We start from the raw sequence: 23,467 nt of genomic DNA on the forward strand, positions 1-23,467 counted from the left end.
TCAGTACCCTCAAGTTGATCAATTTTACACCTACCCTGAAAATTTCATGACCCTGACCCAAATGACCTTTGACCTGTGACCTACTTTTCGAGACCATGTTTGGCCGGAATCGCGATTCGGCGTATGTCGGCTCGCATTAGCCGCGCGTTTGCAGTCTTTTCGTGGTTACAAGCGTTCAAACATGTGATATGATGCTGCCCCCATGCATTAGGGTGGGTTTCAAGTAGAGGTGGCAAAATGTGGACCCGAGGACCCGGTCCAAAGAACCAGTCTGGACCCATATGGGTCCAGACCGGTTCCTGAAAATTTTCTGACGGGTCCAACCGGGTCCTACCATAAACTATACATCTTGCACACTACACATTAATGCAAAATATGAAGTGAATGAAGTGAATGTTTCTTTGCACACAGTAGCTCATGAGTATTCCCAGTGGAAAAAAGCTGTTTTACATGATGCAACTAATGATACCTACAAGTAGTTAGTATTAACTATTAATTGACTTTTGGGGAACCGGGTCCAACTGGTTCCGATTCCAACTAAGGCCGGGTCCGACTGGTTCCAGAAATGTCCAGCCGGGTCTGGTTCGAGTCTGGTTCCCAAAATTTTCATCTTTTGCCACCTCTAGTTTCAAGGTCACCTGAAGGTCAGGTCAGGTCATTGACCTTTGATGACCTCGGTTCACTTTTCGAGTTTTACATGTTTTGAGGCCAGTTTTTGGAGCTGAATTCGACTTTAGCAACCATATGAACATTTACGAAGTAGTTTTGGTGCCTTCGTAACATGTTATGTATTTAAACTCGCACAGAAATAAAACCGACTTCGCAAAAACAACGCTCGGCGGCCGCCCCGCGCCGCTCCCTCCCGCGCTCCCTCTCGCCGACGACTCGCCGCTGATCCATTTTCCACAACAAATCCCAGCCGCACGCGACAACTCACACGCGCGCCGTGCACCGGACGCGCCTCCGCACAGCGGCAACTACACCTCCCCCTGATCCTGAGGATCATTTACATCCCTCACAGAAACATCCTTGCGGAGGACGGCGGGTGCGCTGACTTCGCCGAGGAGCCACGGCAGGAGGCTCCGGCGCTGGAGCGTCGCATAACTCCGGCCCCTGCTCAACTGGAGCCGGCTGGAGGACTGGGAGAGACGGGGGATCCATCACGTAGATGGGGTCGTCCGCGTCAATTTCAGCACATGGGGGCGGCTCACTATTTCTGCGCCGCAAATCCCTGACGTGTCGTGGCATACCGTCCACATCGACAACCTGCGGAGAGACCACCGCCGTGACGGTACCCCGGCGGGACGGCTCCGTGCAGCGCGTCCCACGGCGGCGCACCCACACCGCGTCTCCGACTGTGTATGGGCCCGTCTCCACCGCAGGGAGCTCCCGCGCCCCGGCCCCACCGTCCGCGGCCGTCCCTGGCGGAGCAGCCGGCAACCGCACACAGTCACTCGGCTCGTACCTGTACACGCCACAAAACGGAGCGCTGGCCACCGCCTCGCCGTCACGCGGCGTCACGTTATACAAGTGTACCGCCTCGGCGATATCGCACCGTTTCCGGGCGGCGATCACTTTCACTGTCCGGTGGCAGCGCTCGATGACACCGTTCCCGCTCGGTGCATGGGCCGCCCGGAACCTCACAGCCACTCCCCAGCGCGCGGCGAGCACGGCAAACGGTCGGCCGCGGAACACAGGATCGTTATCACACAACAGCTCCGCCGGAGCTCCTCGATCAAAAAATATCTCCTCCAGCCGCTGAATAACGCACACACTGTCCTGCCGTCGCAGCGGCCGCCATACAGTGAACCGCGACGGCCCGCAGTCGATTACACTGAGGTACGGATGGCCCCCATAATGAGTTATATCAATGGCCAGTCTGTGCCACGTCTGTGGTACACCCAACGACCCGTGTCGCCACTTTACTGGAGCCGGGTCGATCGCTCGACAGACATCACAATTTGTCACCACGGCGCGTACCTGGTCTCTCGAGACGCGGCCGATACATCGGCGAGCAAAATACAATGTCCGTCGGACGCCCGGATGACCAGCTCGCTCGTGCACTTCAGCCACGCTCTCTGCACCATCGAGGCTCGCGTTTACAGCGTTCGGCTCGTCCGCTGTGGCCGCGCTTACTGCCGACGGTTCACCCACCGCGGCTGCGCTCACTGCCGGCTCGTCCGCGGCAGCTACTCCCACTGCCGACAGCCCGCCCGCTGCGGCCGCGCTCACTGCCGACGGCTCGCCCGATGCAGCCGCGCTCACAGCCGCCGCGCTCACTGCCGACGGCTCGTCCGATGCAGCCGCGCTCACAGCGGCCGCACTCACTGCCGACGGCTCGCCCGCTGCAGCCGCACTCACAGCGGCCGCGCTCACTGCTGACGGCTCGCCCGCTGCAGCCGCGCTCACAGCGGCCGCGCTCACTGCCGACGGCTCGCCCGCTGCAGCCGCGCTCACAGCGGCTGCGCTCACTGCCGACGGCTCGCCAGCCGCGCTCACGGCGGCCGCGCTCACTGTCGACGTCAGATCGTCTCGGAGCCACTCCCTGGGCACTCGAGTCAGTGCATCAGCGCGATTATCCGCCGATCGAACGAGCGCCACTGTCAGACGGAGCTCCAGCTCGATGACCAGCTGACGAATAATCGCCACACGCCGTCGGATGAGCAGCTCGCCGCTGGCTTTAGTACGGAGGCGCGCGCGGCCACTGATCGCGTCGTCGATCCACCGCTTCACCGTCACCGAGTCGGTTCGGAGATCGATTCTCCGTGCGCCCCACGCAACTGCCAAGTTAATGCCTCGAATAGCGGCATCGAGTTCGGCCATATTTATGTGTACAGCGTCGTCTCGCCTGAGCCAGCATGCGTCCTCGATCACCTCACCGTCTGTGTTTTCCAGGACCACTCCGGTGGCCAGCGAGCTGGCGTCTGTCCAGGCGACCACCTCGTCCCCGTCGACACACCACACGCCACGGGCCGGGTCGTCACTGGCGAGGCGACTCGCGATACAGTCCATCTGCACGCGCAGCGCGGCGTCATCAGTGATGTCGTCCCATCCGCGCGTCAGCTCATTTACACGCCGCTTAAGCCATGCGACCGCGGGTCGAAGCCACCCACACACTGGTACGTGGGCCACTAGCTGTCCGCACCACGCGAACACAGATCGGCGAGTCACACGTTCTGGCGGCGCGCTCACGGCATTGTCCCGCTTCCACCGCAGCTGCCCGTTCTCCTCGTGCACCCGCAGGCCCAGGAGCCGCGCTCCACTGGCCGCCCGCTCCGGCGGCTTACAGTCCAGTCCAAACTGCGCGAAATGCGCCACCACGCGCTCGGCACTGACTATGTCCTCATTTACAAGGAGGTCGTCCACATATGGGAGGACGGCACGCCCGATGTCGGGGTCCTGATCGAGCACAGCACGCACGACAGCCTTCATCACGAGGGGCGCGATATTCAAACCAAAACCTAGGCGGGTCAAACAGAATCGCTGCCCCCGCACCATCACCGTCTGAAACGGCCAGAGTCGCTCCTCCAGGTGCAGCTGGAGGTAGGCACGCTTCAGGTCCACGACCGCCACATTTGCGCCGTGCCGGCGCCACTTGCGGAGCTGTTCCGCGCACACGTCGCTGTCAGCTGTGTGAGCCTGCACAAAGTCATTCAGTTCTCGGTAGTCCAACACCGGTCGAACTTTCCCCCGATTGCGCTGCTCCACAGCCATTAGCGGCACCAACCCTTTCGGCGGCCCCTGCCGCCGCTCGTCATACGGCACGAGCCACTCCCGCTCTATCCAGTCGTCAAGTTCTGTCTCGAACTCGTGACGAGCGGCGGGCGGCACAGCATACTGCGGCACAGCGTTCGTGAGGCACTGGGGTCCGATCCCATCGGACCATTTCCATGCAACCGACCACTTCCGGGCAGCCGCGTTGAACTGCACCCGGAAGTCCGGCGTCTCAATGTCTGGCGGCGCACGACACACTGCTCCACAGAACCGCACCACAGAGGGGGACAGCACCGTCACGCCCCCGAGAGCCGAGATACCGCTGACCCCGAGCACCATGTCCACGCCGAGCGGCCGCTCCTCCACCACCAGCGTTTCAAGCGCGGCACGATGGCCCGTCGGCGCCTCGACCGTTACACTGCCAATGCCGCTGCATTTCAGGTCGTCGCCGCTGATCGTGGTGACGCGCACCACCCGTCGCCTCCACTGCGCACAGAATGGCGCGTAGATGATGGTGTCGGTGCTCCCGGTGTCGATGAGGACCGTGCACTCTCGTCCGTCCACGTGCAGGCGTGTAATCGGCAGCGCACCGCTCACTGTCGCGCAGGAGAGAACGGCGGTGCTGACCCGTCCCCTCCGGCTCCGTTTTCCGACTGACGCGGACATCTCGCAGCAATATGGCCGGGCTCTCCACAGGTCCAGCATCTCAGCGGACGCGGACCGCGCGGAGGCCGTCCACGCGTCGGCCCCGGCGGCTGGCCGGGTCCAGGCGCCGCAGATGGGTGGCTAGCCGGCGGCGGCACAGTCCGACGCGCCGCTGCTGCTGCTGCGGAGAGCCGCTCGTCGGTCAGCACAGCGCGAGCGCGCGCCAGCACCGATGACAGGTCCAGTCCATCTGCCCGGCAGCCAGCGCGGATCATCTGCCGGACGCTGTCCGGCAGGCCTGCCACGAATGCGCAGGCCAGCGCTCGCTCCGGCACTCCTCCGAACAGCGCCGCCAGCCGGCGGAGGTCAGCGAGGAATACGTCCGCCGACTCTCCTGGCATCAGTCGCCGAGCGGCGAACGCTTCATAGGCGGCGTACTCATCGAGAGCAAACGCCGCCTGGAGGGCGTCTCTCACGGCCGTCAGCGAGCAGCGACTGGCCGCCGGCAGCTGGGACCATACGTGGAAAGCACCGCCGGCGAGGCGCAGAGGAATCACAGTCTCGGCGGCCACTCCCCTCAGCTGGCACAGCATCTCAGCACGCGCCAGCCAGCTGACCACATCTTCGGTCCCGTCAAACTCCGGTATCAGCCGCGCATCAAAAGGTGCCGACGGTACCGCGACCACAGGCTGTGAGACGGTTGCCGAGTCTGTCACACCACCATCACCAACCGGCACCGGCGCTGTCACCGGTCGCGGGACGATTGTCGGCGCCACCGCACTTGCCATCACCGGAACCTGGTCCAATGACACTGTCACGTTCGTCGTCATAATGCCGAAATAGCTTGTATTTAAACTCGCACAGAAATAAAACCGACTTCGCAAAAACAACGCTCGGCGGCCGCCCCGCGCCGCTCCCTCCCGCGTTCCCTCTCGCCGACGACTCGCCGCTGATCCATTTTCCACAACAAATCCCAGCCGCACGCGACAACTCACACGCGCGCCGTGCACCGGACGCGCCTCCGCACAGCGGCAACTACATGTTACGAAGCTGTCAGAGCCGGTTGACACCTACTACGAATACCCGGCAGGACTCCTACTGATTGACCTGACCTGACCTGACCCGACCTGGCCTAAATGCATGAAGACATCATCTGTGATCAAAACTAGCATGATATTCGTGATCAGCACCCCGAAAAACCCCATAGCAGCCACATTTTACGACGTTCTGACAGGTCCCGATTTTCCCGACTTTTGGGTCATTGACCTGACCTGGAAGGTCAACCAATGACCTAGGACCTTAAAATTGGGTATCATCGGCTTCCTCTCGTCACGGGCAACACGCTCGTTTTTTTCCGCGAAGCTCTAGCTCCGTCAGGGGCGAAACGGCAAGGGGGGTCCAACGGATCCCCCCCCCCCTTATACGTTCGCGGCTGGAAAAACACCAATACGGGCGAGGGTTAATGCAAAATATACGCATTGCACCCCAGAGTTGGCCTGTGACCTGCGCGGTCCCGCCACTGACCTGGCTCTGCGCGAGCTTCCTGACGCTCTCGGTGGTGACTTTATGGCTGACTACGTGCAGACTGAGCAGCTCCTGGAGGGCCTCTGGCGTGGCGATCAGCTCCTTCAGCCTGCCGAGGTAGACGGATATGCCGGTCAATGGGGATTGGGAACGGACGACGAGCAATGAGTGAGCTGGGTGCTCGGTTGTGAACAGAGCCGGATCCAGCTCAGAGTTTTTTTTTTGGGGGGGGGGAGGCAAACCATAAAATTTATCGATTCTTTCCATGCATCGTCCATAGTCGTAATGTTAAAATTATGCCGTTTGGGGGGGGGGGCAAATGCCCATTTTGCCCCCCCCCCTGGATCCGCCACTGGTTGTGAACCAATAGTAATTACCGGACTTGAATAATATGAAAGCAGGTGGCTCGAATGAGCTCAGAACCAATATTTTCTAGAGAACAAGCGACGAATATACATTGCTAACGTATTACCTGCATATTACGCACGGATAACAAAAGCCGGTACGAAGGTGCTGTGGGTAGGGTATTTTGTTCAATACGTTTTTCATGTTGAGAAATGGCCAACCAATTCAAAGACCTTTGGCCAAACATTTTCATCATGGTTAGGCAAACTCAACAAATATCGTGTTTTCACGGCCCACTGATTTACCTGCGCTGATTGACGTTGTAGAAGGCCTCGTTGGAGGGGATGAAGATGGTGAAGTAGCTGGTGGTCATCAGTTTGACCATGAAGTCACTGGCGTGCCTCTGCAGAAGCTTGTGGAACTCGTGAAAACGATCGTGCTGGCCCTCCTATGGGACAAATGAAACGGTAACATTGCTGCAACCGATCAGACGATCAAGACGTAACGTACTTTTAAAGTCGAGATATGGAGACACCTAAGTGAAGTTTTATGAATTTTGTCTTTTTCAATTATGGTATAAGGGAAGGGGCGAAATTCAAGCAAAACAGATAATACGTCAGTTCACTATTTCTACCGGTTAAAGCTTTATCTATCAACGCAGGTAAATTACACGAAAGTATATAGGCAAGAGAAGGAAGGCCCGTATCCTCGTATAGTTGGTATCCATTCAGCCTATTCAGCAGCGGCCCAAAGAGCTCAGATGACGAAGCCAAGGAAGAAAGTCCGCAGCTCTGTCGGAGCACTAATTGAGGCACAGTTCCCTGTTCCCATCTACCCCGCATCTCCGGTCCTTCGGATGACGGATACCTACACCAGAATCAGACTGAGGGCGCCGCCGGATCGAAGTAGCACTAGATAATTGAGGTTCGGTTCCCTGTGCCGTCTACCCTGTATCTCCGGCTGCACCCACCAGAATCAGACTGAGGACGTCACCGGAGGCCACCATCAGCGGCTTCTCGATCAAGTGCACCACGCCGTTTTTCACGGCGATGTTGGGCTTCACGACCTTGGAGAGCACCGAGCCGGCCTGCAGCAGTATGTTCCCCACGAGGATGGTGCTCTGGGCCTCATCTGTGGAGCACAAAGATATGCCAGTTATGTGAGCGATTATTACGGGTTACGGCCGATGTCCGAGTTAGGATGACAAATAAACGAAACAATGACATGAATACTGAATAGCGCATTTTTTCAATCAAACAGTGTGAATCGTTAACGAATGTCGACTATTCTGCAGACCGCTAGCTAATAATAATTCATGCGCTTGATTAATAGAAACGTCTTCGGTAATCGGTCCATGCTCCAGTCAATAGTCGACCTTGTCATAGTAAAGGACCGCTAGGATACTGCGCCGCACGGCACGTGGGCAATGCGGCACAGCCTATGCGTCAGGCATATGCATTCAGCAGATAACACATACGTCACATTTGTAGATTTGCAGAGAGTTAGAGGCGGTTAGCGACGCAGCTCAAGCATTTATTGATTAAATATGCCTACTAAATGCTAGCTCCGTGAATTGCTTCGGTGCCATGAGCCAAGTCTCAATACAAAGTTACAAACCCCATACTTTTTGTCGAATTCATAAACGACAAGCGTCATTTGAGACTATGGAGGGAATTTCATGAAATGCTCGTGTGGTGAAATAAAACTGATGTCGTACGTGAACATCGTTTTCCTCAATCTATACGGTTTTTAATAGAGGTGGCAAAACTGGGAAATTTTGGGAACCGGACCCGGACCCGGTCTGGCTGACCCATTTGTGGAACCGGTCAGACCCGGTCTATGTCAGAGTTGGAACCAGATGGACCCGTTCCAAAAAAAATGAAAATTTAATAAACAAAATTTGAGGGCAGTGGCGCGGCAGGTATAAAATGCTTTCTTCCCAATTGCACAGGCATGAGTTGCGATTTGCAAAGCAGAAACATCATGACAAGGTCAGTGGTCACTCTACTTCACTGCTCACATTCAAATTTGCATTTGGAATCAGATTCAGGTCAGATTTTAGAATATCGATGTGGGTAGGAAGAAAGTAGGTAGGTACTAGGAACCAGGAAGTAGAAAATAATAACACATTGATGGAAGTGTTTGATAATTGCTAACTTGCCTGCCTTTATTTTACCTGGCCTAACTAAATAGGCTTGCTAGCGGGTTTCAGCCAGGCACGTACCCAGGATTTCGCCCAGGAGGGGGCCACCTGCTTTCGAAGGGGCCCCCCACAGTGTATAGGGCCCCCCAGGTTCCCCCGGGGCCCCCGGGAGTCATGAAGAACCTTTCGATGGTGGGAGGGGGGGGGGGGCATAGTGGGTCCGGTCTCTCCTGCAGACGTAGGTGAGAAAACGCCACGTGTGTGGGAAAACGCAATTCAGTTCTTTACAACCTAATGTAGCATTTGGTTGTGATTTCTCGCGTTCAACTTCATCAAAATCAATTAAAACGGTCTCTAGCCTTGAGAAAATGTGGAAAATTGGAAAGTAAAAATATTTTTGCTTGAGGAGTGTGCATGAAACGCACGGCATTTTATGAGCGAGCGCCTCAATTACCGAACATCCTCCAATTCCGGATATGTAGGTATATAATATAATAGTGGGGAATAAATGTCTCGTTATCGGAATTCCACTATCTGGCAACTAGCCCTATGTAAACGCGGCTATTATATGTTTCACTAGGAATCAAGCGCAATTGTACTTTTAGCCAGATAATAAATGTTTGGGTAATTCTGGGACACTCTGTATTAATTGGAGGAATAGGACTTAGGAGGAAATGCGATTGCAAATCGACCCACATCCCTGTGTTAGCCAATGACGCCTTTGGGGCCAAGGTTGGGGGGTATTCAGTTTAGCCTTTTTGTTTTTCTGTGATATCTCCGGCACCGTGAAAGATATTGGCTCCTTCAGATGAGTGCCTACTCCAGTCACTACTTATATCCAGTAGCCAGTAGCCACTCAGATGATTTGGGATCAATCAGGTGATAAGCGTACTTTCAGACGACCAGGGGCCCCCAGTCGACCAGGGGTTCCCAGGCGACCAGGTCCTCCAGATGACTAGGGGCCCCACTGCCCCAGGCGACCAGGGCCCTCCAGGCGACCAAGGGCCAATGCGATCAGGTCTCCAAAGCGAATAGGGGCCCCCAGGCGACCAGGGGGCCCCCATGCGACCAGGGGGCCCATGCGACCAGGCCCCCGGCTACCAGGGGCCCCCAGGCGACCAGGGGCCCTCTAGGTGACCAGCGGCCCTCAGGCGATCAGGGGCCCCCAGGCGACCAGGGGATCCCAGGCTACCAGGGGCCCAAAGCGACCAGGGTCCCCCAGGCGACTAGGGGCGACCAGGGGCCCCAGGCAACCAGGGGCTCCATGCGACCAGGCCCCCCGGCTACCAGGGGCCCCCTGGGCGACTAGGTACCCCCAGGCGATCAGGGGCCTCAATATCATGCAACCAGAGGCCCCCATGCAACTAGGGCCCCCTAGGCGACTAGGGGCCACAGACTATCAGGGGCCCATACGACCAGGCCCCGGGCTATCAGGGCCCCCTAGGCAACTAGGGGCCCCCAGTCGATCAGGGGCCTCATGCGACTAGGGGCCACAGGCTATCAGGGGCCCTCATGAGACCAGGCCCCCGGCTACCAGAGGCCCCCTAGGCGACCAGGGGCCCAGGAAACTGGGGGCCCTTGGATGACTGCAGGGGCCCCTCGGGTACCCAGGGCACATAAATGAAACTTTAATATCAATTTTTCTTCCGAGTAAAAGACGTTTTATCCAGTGTTTAAAAAAATATCCTGGGGCCTGAGGGGCCCCCTGAGCGCCTTCGGCGCTCAGGGGGGGGCCTTGGCCCCCGTGGCCCCCCCCTTGGGTACGTCACTGGTTTCAGCCCAGACGTCAGTTTAAAATTAACATGTCACAGGTTTTGCCAATTGCTGAAAACAAAACTAGCACACTATGCAACATATGAATGTCTAGAAACCATGAAATTTCATGCAAAGCCCCCTGCTACAGCTGCAGACAATACCAAAGTCAAAACGGAGCAAGGTTAGCAGCACAGAACAAGCCCAATGTAGGTACATACCTGGATTAAAATATTCTTGGGAAAAGATACTCCGCTTCGAAGTATGAGAAAATTAGTCATTACAAAAAAAAATTGTTACTATGAGCCCCAGTCCCTAGCCACAGAAGTTTAAAAAAAAGAAACATTTCGCGAGGTACTTTCCAGAATCCGGACACGCCTAAGAGCTGGACTTTTTGATGACGTCTTCGGGTGACGTCATGTCGTGTGTGACGTTTCGTGAGCAGGTAAGGAAAAGTCACCACCGCTGGCGATCATTGATGCGGTAAATGGCAAACACAAATCCTGCGCAGAAAAGACAAATGTGTAACTTCAGACAACAAGGAGGATCAAGAAGTTCTTCATGCGATTGTTAGTTATCTGTCGTGCTTTTTTAGTATGATTGTTATTAGCAGTTGATTTGTGAAATGTATTATCAAAATCATTGTTTATTGAATGCAGATTCAGTTTATTTTCAGATGTACCTAGGTACCCTTACACTTCACTCATCTCAAGCTGTTCAAACACCCTTGACAAAGTCGATTAAGATGAAACGTTGGGTATAATTTATACTGTGTTTTCTCTGTATTATTAACATATTCATCATATACAATATAAGGGCCACATGTTTTTTACAGGTAGACATGTCAGACAGCCCAGTAGGATGAGGCTTCGTCAAGCGTCATTTTTAGCAAAGCTTTTCTTGCTTAAAAGTTAAAATGACAACACTCACTGGGAAAATGGTGATATGATATTATTTTAATGGCCATTGAAATTTGAAAATTCTGTATGTCAGATTTGATATTCCGAACAGCTGTTTGGCAAGATATTTTCAGTACCTAAGTAATCCACTTTGCTACAGTACTTTTGTGCGCTTTTACGTGAATGCATCCATTTCCCCCTGAAATAAACTTTTATAGTGATATTAAGCATCTTTTTTCATTGTGTTCAAACTTTGAATTTCAGCGCCAAATGCTGGCTCTGTTCAACCTTGGACCCCCATTTACAACAGCCAGAATCAAGATTCTTTGTCTTCTTTTAAGAACTGCCGGAATAACTTTCCTATCTTACTTCCCGTAACCTTAAACTTGTGTTTTCTCCACCAGGGTGCAAAATTGGTATAATGGTGGTCAAATTTGATTACCATGACATCATCACCGTAGTCATACTTAGCAAAGCTGTAGTCAAAAGCAGTATTGCTAAAAATGACCACTCTTGACCAACCAAACCTCACCCCACTGAGTTCAAACACCATTGTCAAAAGTCCTAACACTTGACTCCCAGCTGTTGTGTCTTTGCTATGTGATGTTAAACATATAAAACATCTTACTATTCATGTATGCGCCATGACTCATGTAATCTTTTCACAGCCAAGACGCTCCTAAGGTGCTGGGAATGTGGGGAGTGCAGCAGCATCAGTGCAGCACCGATGGTCGGATGCGATGGCTGCGATAAATGGTACCACTTCCGTTGTGCGGGACTGACTAAGGAGCCAGGTAAGCGCAAATGTTTTCTGTCTCAGTATTTTTGTTGCAGCTATGGTGATCAATGAAATATTTTCCGCACTGTTCAGCCAAACATGTATTTCAAACAATCAGAATCTGCTTCCCAACCAAGGGCGTCACCACAGGGGGGGGGGGGGACGGAGGGGATCTCGTCCCCTCCACTTTTTAAAATTTTAACATTACGCCTATGGCGTTGCATGGAAAGAATCGACTTGAAATGGTCCTCGTCCCCTCCAAAATTGTCAATGTCCCCTCCAGTCGTCGCACCGTGGCGTCGCCCCTGTTCCCAACTACACAAATTTAGTCAAACAATGTGCCAATATGGAATTTTCAGGTTCAGTTGAATGAAATAGGAACAATGATAATTGTAGATTACGTATACCTGCAAGAGAGGAAAACAGAATACATTGTATTGCTTGTCCTTCACCGATACTGTTATTTTTCCATTTCTAGAAACACCGACATGGCGATGCAGGTGGCGCTGCCTGGTGAGGCCGCGGTCTCCGGAATCGCCTGCAGACGAAGTCACCTGGCGTCCATCTGCACATCACTTGCAGCAGTGAGGCCTGCTGACAGCGTCTGGCAGTGTCGGCAACGTGCCAGACAGCTATCTGGAGTCCTGCTCACCGCAGGTCGCCGACAGGAGGGGCGACGCATCGTCTCCGAGGTCGCCTCAGCAGCAGTGAGACCCCACTGGCCGTCTTCTTAGGCTTCAACTAGATTGCGAACAACCTATGCTGAGACAACGCCCATGACGTGTGATCCGGTACCGCTACCGCACTGCGTGCCTGTGCCCGCCGTGAGCCGCTAGTGCATGGGTTCGACCATGAGAATATGTGTTTATGTTGCTTTTACTATTGTTTATACGTTGAAGTGACGAATTGTTTATTTTTCGCAAGCCTCCGCTGTCCGGTTGCCTGCAGCTCCATGCAACGCCAGCTGTACTGTTGTTTTAATGTTGTCTCTCCGCTCAGCTGTGCTGTTGCCTCTCCGCTCATAACAACCTATGCTGAGACAACGCCCATGACGTGTGATCCGGTACCGCTACCGCACTGCGTGCCTGTGCCCGCCGTGAGCCGCTAGTGCATGGGTTCGACCATGAGAATATGTGTTTATGTTGCTTTTACTATTGTTTATACGTTGAAGTGACGAATTGTTTATTTTTCGCAAGCCTCCGCTGTCCGGTTGCCTGCAGCTCCATGCAACGCCAGCTGTACTGTTGTTTTAATGTTGTCTCTCCGCTCAGCTGTACTGTTGCCTCTCCGCTCATATATGGGAATATAAGGGAAGAGCTTGAAGCATCGTTAAGACATTTAATAAATAATTACCATACGCTTAACTCAAAGGATAAATTAACTATTATACTTCATGGTCCTGGAAAAAACAGTAGCCTGTGTGTGGCTGTGGCTGCTTCGGTACAAAAGTATATCAGGGAAACCAAGCGCTTTGAGTCTTAAATATGAGATACTGTAAAGAAATATGATTTGTTAAAGGTAGGAAAGCCACGGAAAGCCAGTGATGTGTGATGTGGGGTGTTTGTTGTCAGTTCTCATGGACCAGTGTGAATGATGTACCTCGACTTAAGCACGTAAGTGCTTTTGTACTAATTCATACATGCGTCTGGATGTTCAAATACATGTGATTGATTGATTGATTGATATGACACCCTCTATATGAATGGCACCACTGATTGTCACACCTACTGTCCGTATTGTCCGTAGTGGTGTCTGAGCAGTAATCGCCACGCACTTTCAGAATGTGGATCGCTCATGATTGTTCAATACAATACAATACAATACGCCCATGTTCATACAGCGTGCAGAATCCAGATTCTATTGAGGAGAGTTGAGCCAAGTCACCATAGGCTCGGGAAGAGAGCAACGTGGAGGCCCACTGCCCCTTCCCCGGCCCCCACTGGGGGCGCCAGCCACTCCAACTTTTGACTGGATGTCAAGAGCGTCGCCACGAGGGGAACGAGTCGCCGGCCAGCCAAGGTAGCCAACGGCGTGTGAAGGTTGCCTGACCTCGAGGAAACTGAGATGGCACCAACGGAGGTTTTGTTAAGTAGGCGACCAAAATTCGACCAGCAGCAGCCTGGGCACCTTCACAGATAGCAGTGCCGCGTATCAGGGCGCCTTCGACGTTGAGCTGGGCGCCGATCATCAGGACGCCGGGGGAATATGACCCTCGTAAATATGTGCCTCGGAAGGGAGACCTAACCATAAAACTGAAAGCTCGCCGTATTTTATCCACTATTTTTCGAGCAGGTCCATAGATTTCCGTCCTCAAAAGTGCGGGGATATTCCCCAGTGTTTGAGTTGGATCGGACTATAGTAGCGTTTACACCGACAGGAGATTCCCATTGCCGGCTGTGGGAAACTACTGTCGGTGTAAACGCCATTCATATTTCCTGCGTCACCCCTGTGGGGACGCCCTTACTCCATGGTGCCGAGCTTATCAATTTGGATATCAATGGAATCAAAATCTCTTATCGATCGATGAAGAACTAAATTACCCCGACCCGGAGAGCGTCTTTGGAATCAAAGCAGTAGCACATGACGCAAGACTTCAGGCAAATAAATCGTTCTTGTCTGAAATAAAACATTTGTGTATTGATAAGCACGTTTTATAAGCAACTAGAGGTACAGGTTTACGCGATAACTGTATGTTTTGATTTATGTTATGTTACGGGTTCATTAGTTTGGGTGATTGACTTGTATTTTTAGCTGTATTATTTGGGTAGATTTGGGTAGCTGTTTTTAATTGAACTGTAAGGGATGGTGATAGTTGCGGGGTGTTCAAGTGTTTGGATGTTGGGCCCTTTTTGAACTCAACCCTACCCCTACCCTACCCTATCCTACCCTACCCCTACCCTACCCTACCCTACTACCCTACCATACCCTACCCTACCCTACTACCCTACCATACCCTACCCTACCCTACTCTACCCTACCCTACCCTACTACTCTACCCTACCCTACCCTACCCTACCTTACCATACCCTACCTTACTACCCTAACCTACCCTACTACCCTACCCTACCCTACCCTACCCTACCTTACCCTACCCTACCCTACCCCACCCCACCCTAGTCCCTACCCTACCATACTACCCTAACCTACCCTATATACCTTACCCTACCCTACCCTACCCTACCCTTACACTACCCTACCCCACCCTACCCTACCCCTACCCTACCCTACCTTACCCTACACTATCCTACACTACCCTACCCTACCCTATCCCTACCCTACCATACCCTACCCCTACCCTACCCTACCCTACCTTACCCTACCCCTACCCTACCCTACCCCTACACTACGCTACCCTACACTACCCTACCCCTACACTACCCTACCCTAACCCTACACTACACTACACTACCCTACCCTACCCTACCCTACCCTACCCTACCCTACCCTACCCTACCCTACACTACACTATACTACCACCGACAGTCCAGGGCCCAATCTTACCAATGCCGTAAATAGGATTTGGCAGCACTGGCCGGAGTTTACGGCACTGATATCAAAGATATCCCTTTTATTTACATCCAGCTAATCTTGTCCAATGATTTTGATAGCGTGAATGATGATGAATGTTGTCTGAACGAATGAATAAGTGAATGTGGAATAGTTCTGAATGTTACCAAATGCCGTGAATGCGCATTCACGGCATTTGGTAAGATTGGGCCCAGGTTTCAGCTAAATCGGCCCAAAAACGGCTGAGTAATTGCAAAAACAAATTAATTGTATTTACTGGCGAATCCCCTTGGCGAGCGGTGCCCGGCGTCGGTATTCATTGCCAAAGGTCAACGACCTCCCGGCTCTGATTTCGCTCAGGTTTGCAAGCGAAGAAACTGAGCCTAAAGCACGTGCCCTCTGCTCGGCGCCGGTCGCGATTCTAATGCTTACCCCATGGCGCAGATGAGCTGGAGGCGGATCCAGCTCAGAGGTTTGGGGGGGGGCAAACCATAAAAATTTATCGATTCTTTCCATGCATCGCCCATAGGCGTAATGTTAAAATCATGCCGTTTGGGGGGGGCAAATGCCCATTTTGCCCCCCCCTGGATCCGCCACTGACGCGCCACGGGCGCACTCCCGGCCGCATCGTGCCCAAAATTTAATAAGACCTGTTGAATTACGTGACCCACGAGTCGTGAAAATTTCACCCTCGTGCGTCAATCGACGGCGCCGCAATAGGCGTTTTTGGGAGTAACACCGACTGCGTAACCCCGACGGCGGCGGCGGACTTTTTAAGATTTATAATAGTAGACTAGAGGTACAGGTTTACGCGATAACTGTATGTTTTGATATATATGATTAACGGATGCATTAGTTTGGGTGTAGAAACTTGCATTTTTATTGGTATGATTTTTGTAGAAGTGGGTAACTGCTTTTAATTGAACTGTAAGGTATGATGGTGATGCATGCGAGTTCTTCGAGCTTTGTAAGTTGAGATGTTACTGAACGCAACCCTACCCTACCCTACCCTACCCTACCCTACCCTACCCTACCCTACCCTACCCTACCCTACCCCTACACTACCCTACCCTACCCTACCCTACCTACCCTACCCTACTCTACCCTACCATACCCTACCCTACCCTACCCCTACACTACACTACCCTACCCCACCCTACCTTACCACTACCCTACCCTACCCTACCTACCCTACCCTACCCTACCCTACCTACCCTACCCTACCCTACCCTACCCTACCCTACTCCTACCCTACCCTACCCCACCCTACCTTACCCTACCCTTACCCTACCCTACCCTACTCCTACCCTACCCTACCCTACCTACCCTACCCAACCCTACCATACCCTACCCTACCCTACCCTACCATACCCTACCCTACCCTACCCTACCATACCCTACCTTTACACTACCCTACCTTTACACTACCCTACCCTACCCTACCCTACCCTACCATACCCTACCCTTACACTACCCTACCCTACCCTACCCTACCCCTACCCTACTCCTACCCTACCCTACTCCTACACTAACCTACCCTACCCTACCCTACCATACCCTACCCTACCCTTACACTACCCTACCCTACCCTACCCTACCCAGTGGCGGCGCCACGAATTTTCGCCAGTGGGGGCAAGCTTGAGGTGACCCGACTGTTGTCTGATACGCCGATCTGCAAAATCCATGAGCACCTTGCCCCTAGTTGTTGCCATTCAAAATTATTATGGTTTCAGGTTTCATGCATTGCATACATATTGAGCTTAACCATTAACCCTCGCGGGCCCGGAAGGGGGGGGGGGGCGTTTTTCGCCTCCCCTGGCGAATGTTTGCGATACCTCACGAACGCTTTGGGATAGAAAGACGAAACTTGCTGTACCTTATCCCCCATTAACCCGCGCCCCACTGGGGGGGGGGGCTATTTATAGCCCCCCTCCCGTTTTTCTGCAATAACTTCCAAACCGCTTGACGTATCGACGCCAAACTTTCAGTACCTTCGGCTGAATCAATTTGACACCTTGTGTCAAAATTTGAACTTCGTAGCTACCATAGGTCGGCCGGAAATGACGTCAGAGTGACGTCATGTTCGTCCGATTTCGACGCAAAACATTGAACCACGGCAATCGCTCCCAAGAACTCAGTTTTTAAGCTAGATCCAATTTCTTTGCATGAAAGGACTCAGAATTGACCGCGCTATCAAACTGCCATCTCGGATTTTCAAAATCTTGAAAATTTCGAAAATTTTATATAATAATGTGCAAAATGTATATTTTTATATTTTTTCAAAAAGTTTTTGACTTTTCGAAAAAACCGGAATATATGTGACAGAACGCATGATTATGACTAACTCTAGCAAGTTTTAGCTAAATATATTAAAAATTGCCAAGTTATACGCATTATTGCAAAAAAATTCACAATTATTAATTTTTCAAATCACTTTTTCAGTACGTATTTGACATCGTACACCAATATAAATGGTACCATCGTGTTCCTGAGCTCAAACTGCATCCAATAGACACCTTTTTTGTTGAAAAATTTTAACTTCAAAATTTGACCTTTTTTGACCTGAAAGTGACCTGACCTAAGCTAAATTCGACTCAAAATGACCTCGAATGACACAGACGACATCAAATTCGAAATCTATGGCCTAAATGAACCATAAAACATGTGTCACGTGACCGACGCATGATATAATATTTTCGTGACCTGTGATGACCTGACCCTGACCTGAAAATCAAAGTACAAGTTTGGTACTCTCAAGGTATCTAGAGCATCTGTTCACGAGTGTGGAAACCAAAAATGAGCCTGATCTGACTTGTAAGACGGCGGCCAGAGCCCAAAATGTGAACAAGCCAAAGTGCTAATAATTTTTACTTTGACCTGACCTGTGACGTCATCGGTGACCTCGAGGTCAATGAAATTAGGTTTCGCTCGACAGTTTTTCCGGGGCTATCAGGTCAGACGCCGTTTGAATTTTGACGATCGGCCCAGTAGTTTCGGAGTTAGGAAGGGGGGCTATGAATAGCCCCCCCCCCCCCCCAGTAGGGCGTGTTATACACAGACCCCAGTGGGGCGCGGGTTAATTTGACATCTTTTGAAAGCAAACAATTTGGACCTAGCCTCCTTCACAACGTCACAAGGTCGATTTTGCTAGATCCCTGCACGGCAAACGTCGGCGTCACAGACGTGTACGTAAGGTCAACATAAAACTTAACCTTTTCCAAACAATATATATGCCATTCGACGCATCTCGACGAAACGAATGCGAGGGTACCTCTGCCGGAGCTCTAGGACCATTTTTGTTGAAGTTATTTCATATTTGCGAAAAAAAACTAAAGCCCCAGCTCAGAGTCGTTGACCTGACCTCTGACCTCAGGTCACCAAAGCTTCAACCAGCTGCCAGAGAAAGAGTTTTAGAGCTAGAGACAATTGTTACGAGCACTGTTGTGTAGCATTTTACCTAGAAAAAAATACTTAAGTAACTTTGGTGACCTGAGGTCAGAGGTCAGGTCAACGACCCTAAGCTGGGGCTTAAGTTTTTTCGCAAAGAACTTCAACAAAAATGGTCCTAGAGCTACGGCAGTGGTACAGGTCTCGCGGGTTTTAGCGGTAGGTTTTGCACATAAAAAAATTTAGTGTTCTTTAGGCTATATCTTCGTCGTCTTAGGCTTTTAAGTGTTGAAAATGCGATTGACTTGTTGGGTAACATAAAAAGCCGGCCATGATCGTGTAAAATGGCTGCATCGTAGATCGATTGGTTTCTGAGATATAACCGGAAATGCAAAAGTGCAATAACCTACCGCTTAATCTCGCGGGAGCCCTACCTTCGCATTCGACTCGTTGAGATGCGCCAAATGACATATATAATGCATATACACACCTGTCACATTTTGTCATACCTCCCTGAGCTCAGTCTCAGGCTAAGGGTTCCCAAAAGAGGGTGATCTCTATTCTCTTCTCCGGCCGACTTTTGACAAACTGACTCAGCTCCTCGAGGTCAAACTCGAGGATAGCCTTCTGGTGAATGAAAATGAGCAGGGGAATGAGTGGGAGTAGGAGATATGCGACAGGCGGTCCGAGAACGAACGTTCTGCTGATGCACTTGATACGGGGATCGTCAAAAACAGACGTACTATTATAATCGCCTATCATGAATGTTGCACCGGTCTTCTGTTCCCTTTTCAACATCAGACAAATTTTGTGGGGGCAAAAACATAGTCTTGCCCCCACGGCCTCATGCCAGTGGGGGCAGTCTGCCCCCACTGCCCCCACGGTGGCGCCGCCCTTGACCCTACCATACCCTACCCTTACACTACCCTACCCTACCCTACCCTACCCTACCCTACCCTACCCTACCCTACCCTACCCTACCTAACTCTACCCTACCTAACTCTACCCTACCCTACCCTACCCTACAATCCCCTACAATCCCCTACCCTACCCTACCCTACCCTACAATCCCCTACCCAACCCTACCCTACAATCCCCTACCCTACCCTACCCTACCCTACCCTACCCTACCCTACCCTACCCTACCCTACCCTACCCTACCCTACCCTACCCTACCCTACCCTACCCTACACTACACTACCACCGACAGTCCAAGTTTCAGCTAAATCGGCCCAGAAACGGCTGAGATATTGCAAAATCAAATTAATTTGTATTTACTGGCGAATCTCCTTGGCGAGCGGTGCCTTGTGTCGGCCTTCGTTGGCTCTGATGCTTTTCACTCAGTTTTTAAGCGAAGAACTGAGCCTAAAGCACGTGCCCTCTGCTCGGCGCCGGTCGCGGCCCCACCACGTGCACACCGCTGAACCCACACCCTCGAAAATTTAATACGACAAATGAGTGCACGCGTCCGACTTACAGCGAAAATTTCACCCCCGTAGCCCTTACCGTTCCCGAGCAATGGCCTGTTTTTGCCGATTCTAATGCTAACCCTATGGCGCACATGAGCACGCGCCACGGGCGCACCCCCGGCCGCATCGTGCTCAAAATTTAATACGACCTGTTTTATTACGTGACCCACGAGTGGCAAAAATTTCACCCTCCTGCGTCAATCGACGGCGCCGCAATAAGCCTTTTTGGGAGTAACCCCGACGGCGGCGTGGGCGTGGGCGGCGGCGGACTTTTTAAGATTTATAATAGTAGACTAGAGGTACAGGTTTACGCGATAACTGTATGTTTTGATATATATGATTAACGGATGCATTAGTTTGGGTGTAGAAACTTGCATTTTTATTGGTATGATTTTTGTAGAAGTGGGTAACTGCTTTTAATTGAACTGTAAGGTATGATGGTGATGCATGCGAGTTCTTCGAGCTTTGTAAGTTGAGATGTTACTGAACGCAACCCTACCCTACCCTACCCTACCCTACCCTACCCTACCCTACCCTACCCTACCCTACCCTACCCCTACACTACCCTACCCTACCCTACCCTACCTACCCTACCCTACTCTACCCTACCATACCCTACCCTACCCTACCCCTACACTACACTACCTACCCCACCCTACCTTACCACTACCCTACCCTACCCTACCTACCCTACCCTACCCTACCCTACCTACCCTACCCTACCCTACCCTACCCTACCCTACTCCTACCCTACCCTACCCCACCCTACCTTACCCTACCCTTACCCTACCCTACCCTACTCCTACCCTACCCTACCCTACCCTACCCTACCCCAACCCTACCATACCCTACCCTACCCTACCCTACCATACCCTACCCTACCCTACCCTACCATACCCTACCTTTACACTACCCTACCTTTACACTACCCTACCCTACCCTACCCTACCCTACCATACCCTACCCTTACACTACCCTACCCTACCCTACCCTACCCCTACCCTACTCCTACCCTACCCTACTCCTACACTAACCTACCCTACCCTACCCTACCATACCCTACCCTACCCTTACACTACCCTACCCTACCCTACCCTACCCAGTGGCGGCGCCACGAATTTTCGCCAGTGGGGGCAAGCTTGAGGTGACCCGACTGTTGTCTGATACGCCGATCTGCAAAATCCATGAGCACCTTGCCCCTAGTTGTTGCCATTCAAAATTATTATGGTTTCAGGTTTCATGCATTGCATACATATTGAGCTTAACCATTAACCCTCGCGGGCCCGGAAGGGGGGGGGGGCGTTTTTTCGCCTCCCCTGGCGAATGTTTGCGATACCTCACGAACGCTTTGGGATAGAAAGACGAAACTTGCTGTACCTTATCCCCCATTAACCCGCGCCCCACTGGGGGGGGGGGCTATTTATAGCCCCCCTCCCGTTTTTCTGCAATAACTTCCAAACCGCTTGACGTATCGACGCCAAACTTTCAGTACCTTCGGCTGAATCAATTTGACACCTTGTGTCAAAATTTGAACTTCGTAGCTACCATAGGTCGGCCGGAAATGACGTCAGAGTGACGTCATGTTCGTCCGATTTCGACGCAAAACATTGAACCACGGCAATCGCTCCCAAGAACTCAGTTTTTAAGCTAGATCCAATTTCTTTGCATGAAAGGACTCAGAATTGACCGCGCTATCAAACTGCCATCTCGGATTTTCAAAATCTTGAAAATTTCGAAATTTTATATAATAATGTGCAAAATGTATATTTTATATTTTTTCAAAAAGTTTTTGACTTTTCGAAAAAACCGGAATATATGTGACAGAACGCATGATTATGACTAACTCTAGCAAGTTTTAGCTAAATATATTAAAAATTGCCAAGTTATACGCATTATTGCAAAAAAATTCACAATTATTAATTTTTTCAAATCACTTTTTCAGTACGTATTTGACATCGTACACCAATATAAATGGTACCATCGTGTTCCTGAGCTCAAACTGCATCCAATAGACACCTTTTTTGTTGAAAAATTTTAACTTCAAAATTTGACCTTTTTTGACCTGAAAGTGACCTGACCTAAGCTAAATTCGACTCAAAATGACCTCGAATGACACAGACGACATCAAATTCGAAATCTATGGCCTAAATGAACCATAAAACATGTGTCACGTGACCGACGCATGATATAATATTTTCGTGACCTGTGATGACCTGACCCTGACCTGAAAATCAAAGTACAAGTTTGGTACTCTCAAGGTATCTAGAGCATCTGTTCACGAGTGTGGAAACCAAAAATGAGCCTGATCTGACTTGTAAGACGGCGGCCAGAGCCCAAAATGTGAACAAGCCAAAGTGCTATAATTTTTACTTTGACCTGACCTGTGACGTCATCGGTGACCTCGAGGTCAATGAAATTAGGTTTCGCTCGACAGTTTTTCCGGGGCTATCAGGTCAGACGCCGTTTGAATTTTGACGATCGGCCCAGTAGTTTCGGAGTTAGGAAGGGGGGCTATGAATAGCCCCCCCCCCCCCCAGTAGGGCGTGTTATACACAGACCCCAGTGGGGCGCGGGTTAATTTGACATCTTTTGAAAGCAAACAATTTGGACCTAGCCTCCTTCACAACGTCACAAGGTCGATTTTGCTAGATCCCTGCACGGCAAACGTCGGCGTCACAGACGTGTACGTAAGGTCAACATAAAACTTAACCTTTTCCAAACAATATATATGCCATTCGACGCATCTCGACGAAACGAATGCGAGGGTACCTCTGCCGGAGCTCTAGGACCATTTTTGTTGAAGTTATTTCATATTTGCGAAAAAAAACTAAAGCCCCAGCTCAGAGTCGTTGACCTGACCTCTGACCTCAGGTCACAAAGCTTCAACCAGCTGCCAGAGAAAGAGTTTTAGAGCTAGAGACAATTGTTACGAGCACTGTTGTGTAGCATTTACCTAGAAAAAAAATACTTAAGTAACTTTGGTGACCTGAGGTCAGAGGTCAGGTCAACGACCCTAAGCTGGGGCTTAAGTTTTTTCGCAAAGAACTTCAACAAAAATGGTCCTAGAGCTACGGCAGTGGTACAGGTCTCGCGGGTTTTAGCGGTAGGTTTTGCACATAAAAAAATTTAGTGTTCTTTAGGCTATATCTTCGTCGTCTTAGGCTTTTAAGTGTTGAAAATGCGATTGACTTGTTGGGTAACATAAAAGCCGGCCATGATCGTGTAAAATGGCTGCATCGTAGATCGATTGGTTTCTGAGATATAACCGGAAATGCAAAAGTGCAATAACCTACCGCTTAATCTC

At 51.3% G+C, this 23,467-nt stretch overlaps 1 protein-coding gene across 1 annotated transcript in view; it reads right to left on the bottom strand.

Annotated features, from left to right (window-relative positions):
- LOC122369529 (fasciclin-1-like) overlaps nucleotides 1–23,467 on the bottom strand; it is a 117,137-nt gene that overhangs the window by 8,874 nt on the left and 84,796 nt on the right. The window contains exons 8-10 of the mRNA XM_043344373.1: nucleotides 7,199–7,359; nucleotides 6,534–6,676; nucleotides 5,884–5,992 (exon numbers count right to left, since the gene is read on the bottom strand). Of these exons, the coding sequence (XP_043200308.1) occupies nucleotides 5,884–5,992; nucleotides 6,534–6,676; nucleotides 7,199–7,359 (413 nt within the window). The remainder of the gene's footprint in view (nucleotides 1–5,883; nucleotides 5,993–6,533; nucleotides 6,677–7,198; nucleotides 7,360–23,467) is intronic.

This window comes from Amphibalanus amphitrite, unplaced genomic scaffold, assembly GCF_019059575.1.
Source record: "Amphibalanus amphitrite isolate SeventyFive unplaced genomic scaffold, NRLGWU_Aamphi_draft 000003F_arrow, whole genome shotgun sequence".
NCBI classification, from domain to species: domain Eukaryota; kingdom Metazoa; phylum Arthropoda; class Thecostraca; order Balanomorpha; family Balanidae; genus Amphibalanus; species Amphibalanus amphitrite.